Genomic DNA, 18,107 nt, shown 5'->3' on the forward strand with positions numbered 1-18,107 from the left:
CTGCATTTAACACTCCTAGAGGCCATTTTGAGTATTGCGTGATGCCTTTCGGGCTATCTATCTCGCCGGCAGTCTTTCAAGCAATCGTTAATGACGTGTTGCGAGACATGGTCGATCAGTTCATATATGTCTACCTGGATGACATATTGATTTTTTCTTCGTCTCTCCAGGAACACGTGCAACACGTACGACGAGTGCTTCTGCGGTTGCTAGAGAATGGATTGTTTGTCAAGGCGGAGAAATGCGTTTTTCATGCACAGTCTGTTTCTTTTCTAGGACACATCATTTCGACTGAAGGTGTTCGCATGGATCCTGAGAAGGTTAAGGCTGTGGTAGATTGGCCATCCCCAGAGTCTCGCAAGGCCCTGCAGAGATTTCTGGGGTTCGCCAATTTTTATCGGCGTTTCATTCGCAATTTCAGCCAACTAGCCGCACCTCTGACCGCTTTGACCTCCCCTAGTTTGACGTTCAGGTGGTCAGACGCAGCTGAGGCTGCGTTTGCCAAACTGAAAAGCTGCTTTGTTTCAGCTCCTATTCTTGTCACCCCTGATCGCTCACGTCAATTCATAGTGGAGGTCGACGCGTCAGAGGTGGGGGTAGGAGCAATGTTATCCCAGCGCGCATCCTCAGACAGAAAGGTGCATCCTTGCGCGTATTATTCTCATCGTTTATCTCCTGCGGAAGTTAATTATGACATTGGCAATCGAGAGTTGTTGGCCGTCAAATTGGCACTGGAAGAATGGCGTCACTGGCTTGAAGGGTTGGGTGTACCTTTCATTGTATGGACGGACCATAAGAATCTCGAATACATTAGAACCGCCAAAAGACTTAACTCCAGGCAGGCTCGGTGGGCATTATTTTTCGGTCGTTTCGATTTTACACTTTCTTACCGGTTGGGTTCCAAAAACATCAAACCCGATGCTTTATCCCGTCTTTTTGAGCGTTCCGATCGTACTGCTACTCCCGAGCACATTTTACCGGAGACCATCATTATCTCCGCGTTCAGATGGGAGGTCGAATCGAAGGTTTTGACTGCCTTAGAAGGGGTAACGCCCCCGGCTCGTTGCCCACCGAACCGTTTGTTTGTGCCGGAGGGGTTACGGTCAGACGTTCTCCAGTGGGGTCATTGTTCCAGTGTTGCTTGTCACCCAGGGGTTAGTAGAACTAGGTTTTTAGTCAAGCAACGATTTTGGTGGCCTGGTATGGCTCGTGATGTCCACGACTTCGTCTTGGCTTGCTCGGTTTGTGCTGTTGGTACCCAGGTGAAAAAAAAGTTGTATTTAATGTATTAAAAATATACTTAAAATTTAAGTAATATGCTTTTAATACATTTGTATTCCCAACTTGCTTATTTAAAGTGTATTAAAAATATGTTAAATAGCTTTTAAATGTATTTCAAAAAAGTGTACTAGAAATACGTTGGTAATAAATATATGCTTAATTACATTTTTTAAAAGTATGCTAAACTCAACCATACTTTTAATGTATTTCTAAAAAGTGCACTAGAGGTAAGCTGGTAATAAATATATGTTTAACTACACTTTTTAAAAGTATGCTAAACTCAAGCATACTTTTAATGTATTTCTAAAAAGTGCACTAGATGTAAGCTGGTAATAAATATATCTTTAATTACACTTTTTAAAAGTATGCTAAACTCAAGCATACTTTTAATGTATTTCTAAAAAGTGCACTTGAGGTACGCTGGTAATAAATATATCTTTAATTACACTTTTTACAAGTATGCTAAACTCAAGCATACTTTTAATGTATTTCTAAACAGTGCACTAGAGGTACGCTGGTAATAATTATATCTTTAATTACACTTTTTATAAGTATGCTAAACTCAAGCATACTTTTAATGTATTTCTAAAAAGTGCACTAGAGGTACTCTGGTAATAATTATATCTTTAATTACACTTTTAAAAAGTATGCTAAACTCAAGCATACTTTTAATGTATTTCTAAAAAGTGCACTAGAGGTACGCTGGTAATAAATATATCTTTAATTACACTTTTTATAAGTATGCTAAACTCAAGCATACTTTTAATGTATTTATAAAAACTGCACTAGAGGTACACTAGTAATAAATATATTTTTAATTATACTTTTTATAAGTATGCTTAACTCAAGCATACTTTTAATGTATTTCTAAAAAGTGCACTAGAGGTACGCTGGTAATAATTATATCTTTAATTACACTTTTAAAAAGTATGCTAAACTCAAGCATACTTTATATGTATTTCTAAAAAGTGCACTAGAGCTACGCTGGTAATAATTATATCTTTAATTACACTTTTTATCAGTATGCTAAACTCATGCATACTTTTAATGTATTTCTAAAAAGTGCACTAGAGGTACGCTGGTAATAAATATATCTTTAATTACACTTTAAAAAAGTATGCTAAACTCAAGCATACATTTAACGTATTTCTAAAAAGTGCACTAGAGGTACACTGGGAAAAAATATATCTTTAATTACACATTTAAAAAAAATGTTAAACACAAGCATAGCCTACTTTTACAGACGTTTTACAGAAGTTTTAGTGTTGAGAAAAAAACATATATTTTTTAAAAACATGTACATTAATTTTAATAGGCTAACATTGCAATTTCAACATCATATCATTGAACGTGCATTATATAATAATTTTACAAAGTTAATCCACATACATTTGTTAGTGTTTATATTCAAACAAGACAAGTGACGGACGTGACTCAATTTTGGCGAGAGTTTTGTAAATTGTTAGGGGCGACTGTTAGTCTTTAATCCGGATTCCATCCCCAGAGAAATGGTCAAACCGAGCGAGCCAATCAGGATGTCGAAAGGGCTTTGCGGTGTTTGGCTTCCAACAATCCTTCGTCCTGGTGTCAACAACTCTCAATTGTGGAGTACGCACACAATTCTCTGCCAGTGTCATCTACGGGCATGTCTCCATTTAAGTGTAGTTTAGGGTACCAACCACCTAATTTTGTCAGTACTGAATCCGAGGTGTCGGTCCCCTCCGCAAACGCACTAGTCCAGAGGTGTCACCGCACCTGGACCAGAGCTCGCAGGGTTCTGCTCCAGGCAAGGTCGCGCACCAAGGCTAAGGCAGATCGCCACCGGTCGAAGCCTCCCCGTTACTTCGTTGGTCAAAGAGTGTGGCTTTCAACCCAGAACATTCCGATGCGTTCCGTTTCGAATAAGCTTGCTCCCAAATTTATTGGCCCATTTTCTACTACCAAAATCATTAATCCGGTAACAGTGCGTCTTAGCCTTCCACCGGCGCACAGGAGGGTTCATCCCGTGTTCCATGTGTCCAAAATTAAACCGGTGATTTTTTCCCGTCTTAATCCGCCTGCCCCGGTTCCCCCCCTGCCTCGTATCGTTAATGGGGAGACCACATATTAGGTTAATCGTATTCTGGACTCTAGACGGAGGGGACGCGGTTTTCAGTATTTGGTGGATTGGGAAGGTTACGGTCCGGGGAGAGAAGGTGGGTTCCTGCTCGGGACATACTGGATCACCGCCTTATTGATGATTACAATCTTCAGGTAAAGCAGGCTGGGAACGCCAAGGGGCGTTCCTAGGGGAGGGGGTACTGTCACTGTAGGAAATCCAATGTTTCCTCCGTGTCATGTTTTGTGTTTGTGTTTATACACACTCATCTCTCTCCCTGTTGTCAGATCCTCATTTATGTTCCAGCCACACCACTTGGATTATCATCTCTCGTCTTCGTGTGTTTTGACTAGTGTTTCGTGTTGTCGTCTCCGTGTGAGTGTTCTGGTCTGTTCCTGGTTTCATCCATTGGCCATCATCACTCTCATCACTGACTTCACTATTCAACACTTCTCACGCCACCGTAGACCTTCGATCACCATTGCCATCATTCTGGACTCAGTTATCATTTTATTACCATCATTGTATTTATCATCATTTTTCAATAAACATGTTATGATTGCCTGCACTTGCTTCCTCCTCTATATCGTGTCGTAACAGAGCACCCCCTGCTGGTCTCACTAACACCACTACCAGCAGCAACCTGGTTTTCCCAGGTGGTCTCCCATCCAAGTACTGACCAGGCTCAGCCCTGTTTAGCTTCAGTGGGCAAGCTGTCTTGGGCTACAGGGTGATATGGCTGCATGGATACGATTATGGATATATGTCTTCGGTGGACGAACATATTAATTCATTGTTATTATTAATTCTGCTACGCCAGGTAAAACCTGATAAACTTGTATAGTTAATTACAGTTAATTATACATAATAATCCCTTTTGAGCTAAAATCTAAGATTCCCTTGGGAATCCCCATAGTGTTTCAGTCACAGGTTCATAGTGTTTCAAATAACGTTATTCCCCTCCTCCCGCTGAATCGCTACATATCTCAGCTAAGAAGCTACCAGATCTGCCACAGGCACCAACCCAATACAACCAATATAAACATCTTGGAAAGAAAATGGATTAAGGGGTGGTTTCCAGGACTAAAATAAAAGTAAGAGCTGTCCAAACTGAAAACAACTTGCATTGACATATCTTAAAATACATCAGTGCTCTTTGTTTTGCCTCATTACAAAAGTAATCTTTTTAGTAAGGAATGTTTGTTGAAACTAGTTATATTTCCTAATTGAACTAAGGCCTAGTCTTGGCTTAAACTAATCCCTGTCTGGGAAACCACCCCTAAAGGTTTTTGGATAACTAGAAGCAGATGAGTAGGCTGGGCTTAAAATGCAGAAGTTGGGAAAACTGTTTGAAAATAATCATCACTATTTCTTCAATTTAACTTGGTGCTACTAACAAAAATGAGAAAACGTGCATCCACAATAGAGCGGTTGGGGTTTTGCTTCAGTCTGTCTTTTTCCTCTGTTCCACTGCAACTCTACAGTTCCTAACAGTCTATTGCAGGGCTATTCAAATCTTACCCTGGAGGGCCGGAGCCCTGCATAGTTTAGCTCCAACCCTAATCAAACTTACCCACCTATGATTGTCTAGTGATCATGAAGACCTTGATTAGCTTGCTCAGGTGTGTTTGATCAGGGTTGGAGCTAAAATCTGCAGTGCTCCAGCCCTCCAGGTTAAGATTTGAATAGCCCTGGTCTATTGGATTCCCCACAATGCTCTCATTAATATTTTATTAGTTCACTAAGATGAGATGACTCAAGCCAAGCAAACATCAACACAAAATGTTGTATATTACTCAGTCACTGAAGAGGCATTAACTTGTTAATTACTTAAGCTAGCTTGCAAAGAGCATAATATCAAATTGTCAAAACTTTACAACTTTACATAACTTAAAAATGTACTTGCTAGTGTATAAAGGAAAACACCACAGTTTTTCAATATTTTACTAAGTTTTACCTCAAATTAATACATACCTATCTTTATTCAATGCGTGCACTTAATCTTTGTAAATCTTGTCATGATTCTGTTAGCATTTAGCCTAGCCCCATTCATTACATGAGTAGTTACACGAGTAAGTATGGTGGCACAAAATAAAATGTGTATATAAGGGCGTAACTATCAGTAAGCAGGGTAAACGGTGCTTATGGGTCCGGACCAATCAGGGGCCTGGCCGACTGGAAGATTTGGAAGATTTTGATTTTATTTTAGCTCAAATCGCATATTAATTACATCCCCTGTTCCCAGGCTTTCTCACGGGTTTTCAATGCTTGGCAAAGTGCAAACTGTGTGGTTACAATGATATCACCGCTAGCGATGAAGCCCAACCAATCAAAGCCCAGAGTTTCTCTGCACATTTGAAATCGGCTGGTTTTTATCTTTTGGTTTCTCAACATAAACAAGAAAGATAACCCTTTAAAAACTCAAACATTACACCAGACACCTGAAGCAAAAGAAAAGTTTTTGTCTGAAGTATAAAGCTGCTGTGTGCATCATGCCATCCAGAACTGAAGCCTGGAAAATGCCGCTATAAATTATAATGTGGTAACAATGTAACACTATAGCCTATAATGTAAGCAGGGGTGAAGCGAGGGGGTGGCTTCTGGGGCTCAAGCCATATGCTGAATATCCCCACAGTAAACGCATTTTCAAAGTGTCTTTATTATTACAGTGCCTCCGTTATTACTGTAAGTGTATATTTATAGTTATGTGATTTAAATACTGTTAAATAGCGTCAACTGATATATTATCTGCATGGCTAACGTCTAACTTACTGTTGTGCTCTGGTCTAGTCTGCCTCCTTTGCTGCACAATGTCATTGGTAACATTGTATTTAAAATACAGAATTAAAACTTGCTCATTGCATATATCCATTTTTATAGATGGATATACGATTAATTTTTTTTAAAGACGTCAGAAGTCAGAAGGTGAGAAAAGGATATAGTTACTTAGGCACCTTGTGTTTTGTCCATATGCATTTCACTGAAATTCGCACTGATTTCACCAGTTATAAATGTAATCACTTAAACATGGAAAATGTTTAGCACTTATAGCACTTAAACATGGAAAAGTTTTCATGATAGCCGTTTCTCAATGTCAAGGAAGGATCCTCGGAAGCTAGAATTTCGAGGATGCTACGTCATCGACGTCCGTCGAAGGACTGTTCCAATGTCGAGGATCCTTGAAATTTCAGTCAAAGGCCTGAGTCCTTCGGTCGAGAAATATCCCATATACAGGAAACGATACAAATTTGTATCCTTCGCGCTCTTCACGTGCTGAAATCACCCACAATCCTATGCGCGCAGCACCGAAAGCACACCTTTCAATCACGCAATGACGTAATGACGTGCCCTTGCTAGCCTGTTCCATTTAACGTGTTCTCCGAATGCTTAAAAGGAGCCTCGCCTAGCCTCTGAAGGAAGTGACTTGTAAGGACTAGTCCTGCCAAGGAAGTATCCTTGACATTGAGAAACGGCTGATATGTGCCCTTTAAAACCCACTGATCAGATGTCAGGGAACTACACTAACCTTTTCCACTGGTGGCTCTTGCGCTACTAACTTTTTCAGTTACTGGCGCAAAACATGATTTGGTCGCAAAAATTAGTTATATTAAGCCGCTCTGGATAATAACGAACAATAATGAAACTGTATTGCATACAGATGTGCTTTTTATTTTACTTGCCATCTTTTAAACCACGTGCCTTCTTGTTTTTTTTTTACGTTGCAGTGTTTCCCACATATCTGAAATTTACTTGTGGTTGTAGGCGGTGAAAATGGCAATCATTACCCACCGACAAAAAATGGTCTACTATACATGTGACAAAGAACTAATAATGTGTGACACAACACAATACTTTGATTTATTGAACATTAATTTCACATTATGGTTCATTAATCTAACCACCCCAAACTTTCTTTGCCATGAGTAGGGCTGACACTGTCTGTTTGTCAAAGCACCACGAAAACACTTACTGATTTTGCACTGATATATGAAGCAATTTGATGACCCCTTTTATCAAACTCAATATAATACAATACTATGTACAGTATAATAATAGACAGTGCAGGTCTATAGATTATAAATGTGACTGGTGTTATGATGGTTGTCATTTCTATTAGATAGAGCAGAAGCAGTAAAGTGCTTTCTTTCTCTCTTGCCGATTAAAAAAGCTTAATGCACTCATTATTTCAGATTTAAAACTCTACTTGCTGTCCCGGTGACGAGTGACTTTAGCTTTGCGTTTTTAGTCAGCTTGAGCTTTGCTCATTCAGTGCAATGGGCTTGACATTAGCATTGCTTTGTTTGCTACCATCTCTGTGCAAACTTTTTAGATTTTAGAAAAGATAGCCTATGGTATTTTAATAATAAGAATATAAAAAATAGGAGAAAGAAAATGCAGAGCGTGGTTGTAACTAGAGCCAGTTCTTATCGCCAAAGAAACCAGATACACGCTGAAACTGCATTCGAGCTTTAGCATGGTAGCTTTCGCGGTTTAACTCGGGCTTAACACACAATATTAATCAAACTTGGGACTCTAAGTAATTAAACTAGAACTGACCCGGACCCGACTGACCTTTTAAAATACAAACCCGGAACCGTACGTCTCCCGGGTCTTCCGTGAAGACCTCTTATGGTAAAACTCTGCTCACCTTCAGAAACATGGAAGGATACAATGTGATACTGAGCTTGCTTTGCGTCGTTGAGAAACAGAGAGCACGCGAACGCACACCGAACTCATCGAGAGAGACACGACGTGCTCGCAAAATGAAGCCAACTTGATGTGTTGAAGGCTCAGAGCACATTATAAAACGTATTCTTAAAATACACATTTCTGTTTTAATAAATGCTCGTAGTTAATCATAGCATATTGCCTAAAACATAAGGTAGGTACAAAAATAATCAGTGACCCATATGCGACCATTTTGGTCGCAGTGTAGTTCCCTGGATGTCCTGTTTTACTTGGTATAGTGCAGTTTCCCAGGACATCTGACAACCCTTTAAGCAACATCTGGCAACCCTATAAGCAACCTTAAGTGTTTTTAAAGTTTAACAAAAAATTAACAAAAAAGATTAAGAGGTTTATCTGGGTCTCACATTGTACATTTGTAACACCCTAAATATCCAGCCTACAACACTGACCATTTGCTTTCCCTTCAATAGATTTAATTTAACAAATACATCAAAAGATCATATTTATATAAAAGTAAATAAACAGTGTAAAAACAATTAAATACAACAAAAGGAAATCACTTTGTGGTTAAAGTCAAAGCCTGTATGCCTACATAAATTAATCTGCCTCTTAGTGAAATACAATTTTTGAGCCACTATTTTTTTCTACAGGTCTGACAGCACCTTCCTCTGCACAAGATTATTCACTTACAAAACCGTCATTTTTGTTATAAGTCGAAACCAGTTGGGAACCAGTCAAACTGCAACTTCAATATACTGTATGTCTCAATTGCCTTTCACAGCAGTAACATGAAAGGAAACAGAAGGGAAGAGACTCACTTGGCAAGTTTCATTTCGATCTGTTGGCGGATCTCCTGACGCTCCTGGTCACTGCGCACAGGGAAGATGTTTCTGTCCTCCAGTTCTTGTTTACTGGGCCTATTACGCAGCTTCACTGCCAGAAGCTCTTTTCTCATACGGCGTGGAAGTGTCCCTGTACAGACATTTACATGATCACTGATGCTGGTGGAGAAAATTAAATCTGCATAAACAAACATCTTTGTGTGTTTTTGAGTTTCCGCATGGGTTGATTTTTATTTAAACTGAAACTATTTAACAATTTTGGTTTCCATTAAGGTTTTTTTTATGCTTTATCATGACAATGTGTTTTGTTTAGAAATTTAAAAAAAAAATTCATTCTTGTCATAGACTGATCTAAACTTTCTCCTACAATACATTTTAGTTACACTTTTAAAAACTATGACAAATAGTCTTAGGCCCAGATTTACTAACAGCTTGTGCCAGCTCAAACTGCTCTTTTGCCGTTAAAAACTTCTGTCAAGATTTACTAAAGACGCGTAGTGAAAAATTTGCACTGAACACACATGGACTTCTGTACTTTGTAAGACTGACCTTATTGTATAAGCATTTGTAGTTTCCCTTTAAGACACAATTTATGGAAGGAGAGTATTTAAATAAATACATAGTAAAATATTGCTAATCACCTATAAACAATGCTAAAACATATCAACAAGTAAAATAAAATAAAATCAACAAGTAAAACAAAAAAGTTTTGAGTAGACTACAGGGGCGGAGTGGGACCCAAAAATCTACCGGGAAATTTCATAGACCACCAGCCCTCCATGGTAAAAAAAAAGGAAAAGAAAATGGTTCCCTGTAAATAAGCAAATGCTGAAATCTAAAATTATAATAAAATGACTGCACAACAACATGAAATACCAAGTGTAATAATTTTTATTTAAAAGATCTTAAAGTCAACAACAGTTCCCTTGTTTTAGGTACAGACACTCGTGAAAAACTGGTGCTGATTATCTGGGAAACATTCTCTAACAGCAGTCAAGTTGTCATTGTTTGTGTCAAAGTGCATTTGTTGTAACATTAAAACAGGAGATCAGACTTAGGCTACTTTGTGCTGCTCAAAGTGATGCTCGGAGCTCCATTCCTCTATGGGTGTGCGAGGCTATGCTTTTTTGTTGGTTGTTGCGTTAAATCTTACCCAGATACAACAGTGCTATTTTCTGATTGGCTATTGTGAAGCCTCTTTCTTTTTTTTTGATTGGCTGATAGAACTCCAGGGGAGACGGGCTTGATAGAGAGAGCGGTGCGGCCAGATACATTTTGAGCGCTGAAGCATATTAAATATATGATAAATAGTTTTTAGTGTAGTCGGAGTGCATGACTAAAGAAGACTGAAAGCACGGCTATTATCAAACCGGCCCCCGCGGCCTTAAAACACTACCGGCCCACTGGGAAAAGTCCCGACTCTCCCGATTGCCACTCCGCCACTGGTAGACTATATCAAAAAGTAGCCCTCCAAAAGTAGTTTTATCCATTGTGGTAGCCCTTGCTCACAAAAAGGTAGGAGATCCCTGGTTTATACGCATTGTCATTTATTTCCCTTGTTATCAGAAATAAACTATTGTAAAAGGACTCTGTTGTTATCAATTCTATGTGGAAGTCTACCGGAAGTTGCATTTAGTCCACAAAAGCCGTTTATGTTGTGGCTGCTGAAACCGTCTATAAAGTCTTGAATTTTCCAGATTCAGACAAACTTAATAAGTTTAAGTCTAAACTAAAGATTCACCTCTTCAGCCAGTTAATTCAGCTTCTAAACATACTTATGCTGCAATAGTTAGCTTGACCAGAACCGAGCACACACAAATCCATTATACTGTATGACTGTATGTCTTTAAGTGGTCATCCCACCACCAATTATTGATGAATATCTCGATGTAACTTCATGTCCTCATTCTAAACTACATTTCAAAACTGACATGCTTTTGTTGTTTTTTGTGTGTTTTCTTTGTTTCTACTTCATGTAATGCTGCTGTGACACAATTAACAATTGTTAAAAGCACTATATAAATAAAATTTAATTGAACTGAATCACGCAACGTAATTTACTAAGGTTTGTGCCAATTTACAGGTATTTGCAGCATTTCTTAATGCAGAATAAAAGTTAAATCCTAAACTAATTTGTGTTGCTCTTGAGATTGCTTTGGTCATAACGAAACTGAGATTTTTGCACCTGTGTTATTTAACCTGCACCTTGTTAGTAAATCACCCAGAGAAATTTTTAATCCCAAAAGCGCATTATTGAAATCAAACTTTTACTAAATCTGGCTGACTGGCTCCTAATCTTTTATATTTTTGTGAACCTGAATCTCGCTCGCAATACTATATTCAATTTGGATAAAAGCATCTACCAAACATGTCAGTGCACTCTGATATGCAATATCATAACACACTGTACATGGTTATCTGGAATAATACATTCCCATTTCAAAGCACTGTGCTGACATTATGTTAACTTAATTACTGTAACTTAAACTGAAAATGGTTAACATCTGATATAACGTAATAATCTGAACAATCTGAAACACACCAGAGATGACAGATTCGTTCCAGCTCTCCTGATCACTGTAATACTCATCCAAACGCATGTTTTCCTTGTTTTCTTCAGCCTCTGTCTTGTTTTGCACCTCTCCACTCTGATCATTCTCAGTGCTGGCGGTACGGGAAAGCCGTCCATCCAAACGCCATTTGGGTGAACTGCGGATCTCCTTAGCATGGAAACTTTATGATAGAAAAGCATGTGAGAAGAAATGTGTGGGGAAATGGATGATAAAAAAATTGTTGTCCATGGTTGTATTGATATTTAATGCAGGCCTACAAAAATATCACCTCTCATCTAAGTCAAATATTATCTAATATGAGGTTTAATTATTTTTAATGATACAGAATCGTCAAGTTTAAGTCTCTTACCTGTCCTGCCGATGTTTTGTGGCCAGTGCACGGTGGAGTTCCTCTATGATGCAACTAGGGTGCTGCTGTGGGAGCATGACACCCAAGTGGGGGGAGCCAGTGGGGGTGGACATCCTGCCCCTTAGGGCATCTTTAGGGAGGGTGAAGTTTCTAGGCAGTGTAGCTGGAGCAGGCCTGATTTGATTTAAGTGAGTGCCTAAGGACAAGAAGAAACTTCTTCAGATATAAAATCTCATATGGGGTCTTGACTTTTTAAACAGTGCAATCTGTTTAGTCTCAACAATTTAAAATTTGATGAAGGGTTTGTTTTTATATTCTAATTTATGCAACAGTATAAGTAATGCTTGCCTAAATAAACATCACTAAACATATTAATTTCACACCAAACATTAAAAAATGTATTTACATTTTACTTTCATTCCTACCGGTTTGCACAAAACAGACAAATCACCAAATACTGGCCAAATAATATTATTATATATAAAATGTACACTTTGATACTGACTGTCCAGACTGCCCAGCCTTGTAAGCATCTTCACAGGAGGTTTGCCTGAAGGTGTGTGCTTTTCTCTGAGCACTGTCTCATCCTTTCTCTTTTTATGGCACTCAATGAGTTCAGGAAACCCAGCACTCGCCCCTCTGCTCACGGTATCTGCCACGGAGACTTTATCCTCATCTTCACTTTGGCTTAGCTCCCCTGCTGTTTCTGTCGCATCTGTAGTGTCATGTACTGAAAAGATAATGGGTCAAGAAAGCTGAATCTGTGTTCTCTGTCTCCACCTAGTGGCAATTACAAATACAGGCGCTGGTCATATCATTATAATATCATGAAAAAGTTGATTTATTTGACTAATTCCATTCATAAAGTGAAACTTGTATATTAAATTCATTCATTACACACAGATTGATATATATCAAATGTTTATTTATTTAAATTTGATGATTATAACGGACAACTAAGGAAAATCCCAAATTCAGTATCTCAGAAAATTAGAATATTGTGAAAAGGTTCAATTTTGAAGACACCTGGTGCCACACTCTGATCAGCTAATTAACTCAAAACACCTGCGAAGGTCTTTAAATGGTCTCTCAGTCTAGTTCTGTAGGCTACACTATCATGGGGAAGGCTGCTGACTTGACGGATGTCCAAAAGATGACCATTTACACCTTGCACAAGGGGGGAAAGACACAAAAGGTCATTGCAAAAGAGGCTGGCAGTTTAATAGAGAGGCAAAGGGAAGGAAAAGATATGGTAGAAAAAATGTGGGAAAGATTCACAAAGAGTGGACTGCAACTGGAATTAGTGCTTCAAGAACCACTACACAGACATGTCTGAAATCTGTCAGACGCAACACAGCGGTCACGCTTAAAATCTTTCAGAGGCTCCTGGGGCACATGGCATCCTCGTCGGCAGTTATTCCCCTCGGGTTGATGCACGAGACCGCTTCAACATTGGCTGTACCCCCAAGTCCTCAGAGAGCCGTGGCACAACTGCACCCATCGTGTCTTTCTGACACCATGGGGCCGACGCACCCTTAACCCCCTGGGGTCCAAAAATGCGGGCCGCGTTTTGACGTGTTTTTTCCTTATCATGGCAGAATCAACTTAAAATACTCCATCATTAATAATCATACACTTACGTGTTTGACATCATTTGAAACGGTAAAGGGTCTTCTTTAATATGTGTTCATTCGCAATAACAAGAGATCTTTGTGTTTTTTTCAAATAAAGAAAAAAACAGGGTGTCCATCCAGACATTTCTGTCTCTGCCAGCTGTCTCTCAAAACACGTTACAAAAATCAATTGAAACTCCACGAATACTCGTCACACACGCATGATACACATATCCAAAGAAAGCCTGAAATGTCTACTTTTAAACAAGCTAAATATAATCGAAAACAATAATAATGCCTGTTTATGTAATCTGCATTGAAGTAAAGAGAGTGACATTTTTCCTGGCTGACTTCATTATCTTTAATTTGGTCACGCCCACAGCTGTTGACATGGTAATGAAGACACGAGATGTTCAACCATAATAATACTGCACTGCGGGATTTGCTGTAAAATGATTCCATATTGTTTACATGCCAGGTAATTCCATACATTGCGCTTTACACGCGACACCGTTTTTATGAGTGCTGCGTTACACGGAGACGCGAGCTCGCGCACATACGATGTGTTTTTAAAGTTCATACGCGCTTACAGAAACACGTTTAAAACAGAAGCTAGACGATAAGGGGATGGGCATCTGAAAACAGTCATCTGAAAACAGCTTTTTATATTAATTGCTGCAGATGTTTATCTGAGATTAAGTTTATGTACAAGATAGTTTATGAATGTAACTTGGTATCAGTGACATTTACCCATCAGTTATATAAGTAAGGGTATTTCAGTGGACAATTTATGCTAACAGCTGTTTATAACTCTCTTAGAGGTCTGCATCTCTCTCATCAGTACAAAACTATGAAGTGGAAAAACACTTTTTGGACATAAAGTTATATGGTAACATGAGCCACATGAAGTTTACAGCTCTGTTGTTTATCAGTTTCTTAGTTTATACAAAGTTTTAGGAATAGGGTATGTTTCCAAATAAACTTAAAATGTCCTACTAACCATCATTTCTATTTTGATTATATTGTTAACTTAATAAACCTCAAACAAACATGTATACATTTGTCCTCACATTCTTTACTGTAGTTCATTCTCACATTCCTGCCTCATTATGCAGCTCATTATGCGAGCCTTTGTTTGCTAGCTGTCAATCAATCCTTCTCGCATACGGCCCATCTAAACAAAAAGTGTCTTACAATTTCTAAATCAATACATTGTTTTAGGTGAATAAGTAGGCATGGTGATTGTCACATCATTTTAAAGAAAAACTCTAGACTACTAGATTCTGTTTAGGAAAGTCTTGTTAAAACATGTTTAGTATGGGTTTTGTGGACTTATATCAATGACTTAAAAATTTTGCTTTTTTAAAAACCACGCATAAACATTTTTCTCTCAAAAATACAAACATTTACATACATGTAGCTCATATAATATTTAAGCCCAGTTTGTGCTAACCGCAGTGGTATGACACTTGCCATTATTATGTTTTAAAGCAACTGAAAAAAGACCAAATGTAAGAGCATGTCAGAACCTCTGAGAGTGTCCCAAAATGGTCGGACCCCAGAGGGTTAACCCCCCTTAGATATGACCTTTCCTTCCTCACGGCAGAAGTGCCTATGGGACAGGTTTCAAGGCGTACGCTGATTACAACCAACACCTCGAAGCTGGGTTGGGGTGCAGTGTGCAACCGGCATGCAGTCGTGGCATTGGACGGGCCCCCACCTGCAATGACACATCAACTGCCTAGAGTTGTTGGCTGTCCTGCTAATGCTGAGACGCTTTCTCCCTATCTTGCAGGACAAACACTTCACCCCGATGTGGTCTGGAGCATTTGGCAGACGTTTGGTGAAGCCCAGGTCAACCTGTTTGCTTTATTGGACAACATTCACTGCCCGCTTTAGTTTCCCTTGACCGAGGGTTCCCTCGGCATGGACGCCTTAGCTCACACGTGGCCACGTCATCTGAGGAAGTATGCCTTCCCCCCAGTGAGCCTGATTTTTTGGCACATTCCCAGTATACTTCAGTACCTTGCGGCTAAGTCGATGCTATCTGCTTTAAAAACACCCCGCTGGTGTTAATGGTGAGGGGTCTGTTCCTCCTCCTCGGATGAGGACCCCTTGTACCTTACTGAAAGGTTTTGATGTCATTTAGAAACAGTACGGCACGTTGTACTTGCCTATGATTGCTTTGTGAGGTCAAGACATGAGACGGAGTTGTGGCGTTTCACATGGGGACCCCATACTGTCGTCATCGATACATTGTCGAATAAATAAGAAACGTCTCGGTTACGTATGTAACCATGGTTCCCTGAAGGAGGGAACAAGACGTTGCCACAACACTGCTCATTCCGCTGAGCCTCATCGAGCTCCTCAAACACAAGCGAATGAATGGGCGCATTTCGTCTCCTTTTATATACGTGTGAGCGAAGACTGGTATGCAGATAACATTCACACAATTTCATTGCAATTTCATTGGTGTTTAAAGCCCGGAATACACTGCACGATTTTTGTCCTCTTATAAGATCATTACCTTATCACACTGTGCGACATGTATCGTTTAAACTCGGGTACGAGAGACGTGTAGACTGGAAGCATCGGCGGCTGCGCACGTTGCGCAACGTCACCAGCATGCGCTCGTGGTAAACAAATACCGGCGCGCAGGTCGTAGCAGCAAACACACTGTGCGGTGATCATGCCGAATTTCTGACACTGCCAGAAAACTATCGTAGGCTATCTTTGGACGCAAGACTGGGAAAAACGGCCGTCTTTGAACCTCTCTCACTGTACGACATAGGACCACCGATGGAGAGCCACGGTCACAGAAATCGCGACGATAGTTTCACGGTGGCGATCTTTCGTCTGGGACAGCCAATTATCGTGCAGTGTATCCCGGCCTTTACACACAAGTCAGACCATATTGGCTCTCAAGAGCACATCCCATACTGTCGTCATCGACACAACGTCTCGTTCCCTCCATCAGGGAACCATGGTTACATACGTAACATCCAACTGCAAATTTGCCAGTTGCATTGCCTCTGGTTTCCTGTTCTTCCTCATACTCTTCATCTGCCTCTCAAACTTTTTCCAATCCACACAATTGGTAAAAAAGCTTTAAAAAAGTGTGTAAAATTTTGATTTGTTTTGTTTTCTTGATGACAACTGTGTAGTAGTTGTGTTCAACTTTTGCCTTCCTGTGTTTTGCATTTATAAAACAAGTGCATTGCAGTGTAAAATGTGTGTTTTAGTGAGAAGTTTGTGTTTAGATTTTTGCAAAAAGAGTGCATGATTTGAGAAATGGGGTTAGGCCACTATGAATTTGGTTCAGAGATTGGGGTTTAGTGTCTTAGCAATTCAGAAAATCTGTAAACTGGCATAGATCCATTTATTACTCTTACACATTACATAATGTTATTCTACGTAAACTTTTCTTTACTGAAATAAAAATGCCTTTTTGTGTTTATGTAGTTTTCTGCTTTAAGCTTCTTTTGAGAAAAAAAAATATCATCACATTTCTTTATGACATATGTTTGCTAAATGGTAAGGTGAGGATCTTTACCCTTTATCCAAGCTGAAATGATTTAGTAAGCCAAGTTTTAGGAATTTTTAGTTCAAGAAAAAAAATACACATACTGTTAGACTGTTCAATGTTTTAGCCATTTCTGCAGAGGTGGGTAGAGTACCCAAAATCTATACTTATACAAAAATTTACTCAAGTAAAAGTAAAAGTAACAATCTAATTATTTACTTGAGTTAGAGTAAAAAAGTATTAGATGAAAAAACTACTCAAGTATTTAGTTACTCGTTACTTCCAATCTGATTGAAAAGAAGCGTAAAATCCCTGAATTTCAGACTTGGAGGGCTTTCACAAACCTCTCCTTAAAAGTCTCATTGTTCTGCTTATATACTACTACCTAGGTTAAAGTAAAGCAGTCTATCTCAGTCCTCCAACACCACATAACGTGTCATTAAAAAAAAATCTTAAACAAACACTGACTGTTTTCTGACAGTTAACTGTGTCTTTATTTTCACGTTCACAACAAAATTTGGCTGGATCTGCCTTAGACAAGCTTACAGTAAGCAAAAAAGAATGTGTGTGCTGTTTGTTATCATGTTTTTATATCATATATTCATTGTCATTAATGTGCAATTAATGAACATAAGGAGCTTGATAAAATGCTTATTTTAGAATTTCAAATGGAACTTTTCTGTTTTTGCAAATCAACTCTACATTTATTATAATATATAAAACATGTTTCTTTAAAAACATACTTTATTCTTTTATTTTTATTTTATTAATCCAGTTTTTATTCGTATGTATTTTCTACATTTAAGTAAGGTGTCCGGTTATGTGTAGGGGAGAAATTTTTCAGATTTTTTAAAAAGTTTTTTTTAATTTTTAAAGATAATGTTTCAGACAGAGATATATTTTTGCTGTGGTCAGTAACTCACAAGTGTGGTCTATCAATACCAGGTGGAATTTTGAACAAATGTAAAATGACTAGTATAATTTCACTTTGAACATAAGTGGTGAATTGTTACTTTTTTTAAAACAATGTAGATTTTCGTGTTACACTTGTTTTTATTAACTATACATGACTATGACCTCTTTAATATGTAACTGCAAACATATTTTGTAATTTATCTTTGTAAAAAATAATGAAATTA

At 38.7% G+C, this 18,107-nt stretch overlaps 1 protein-coding gene across 3 annotated transcripts in view; it reads right to left on the reverse strand.

Annotated features, from left to right (window-relative positions):
- phactr3b (phosphatase and actin regulator 3b) overlaps positions 1–18,107 on the reverse strand; it is a 362,484-nt gene that overhangs the window by 151,222 nt on the left and 193,155 nt on the right. For all 3 annotated transcript variants that reach the window (XM_073875723.1, XM_055184983.2, XM_055184984.2), the window contains exons 5-8: positions 12,338–12,562; positions 11,833–12,028; positions 11,453–11,643; positions 8,887–9,040 (exon numbers count right to left, since the gene is read on the reverse strand). In XM_073875723.1, coding sequence (XP_073731824.1) covers positions 8,887–9,040; positions 11,453–11,643; positions 11,833–12,028; positions 12,338–12,562 — 766 coding nt within the window. The remainder of the gene's footprint in view (positions 1–8,886; positions 9,041–11,452; positions 11,644–11,832; positions 12,029–12,337; positions 12,563–18,107) is intronic.

Source organism: Misgurnus anguillicaudatus, chromosome 14, assembly GCF_027580225.2.
Source record: "Misgurnus anguillicaudatus chromosome 14, ASM2758022v2, whole genome shotgun sequence".
NCBI classification, from domain to species: Eukaryota; Metazoa; Chordata; class Actinopteri; order Cypriniformes; family Cobitidae; genus Misgurnus; species Misgurnus anguillicaudatus.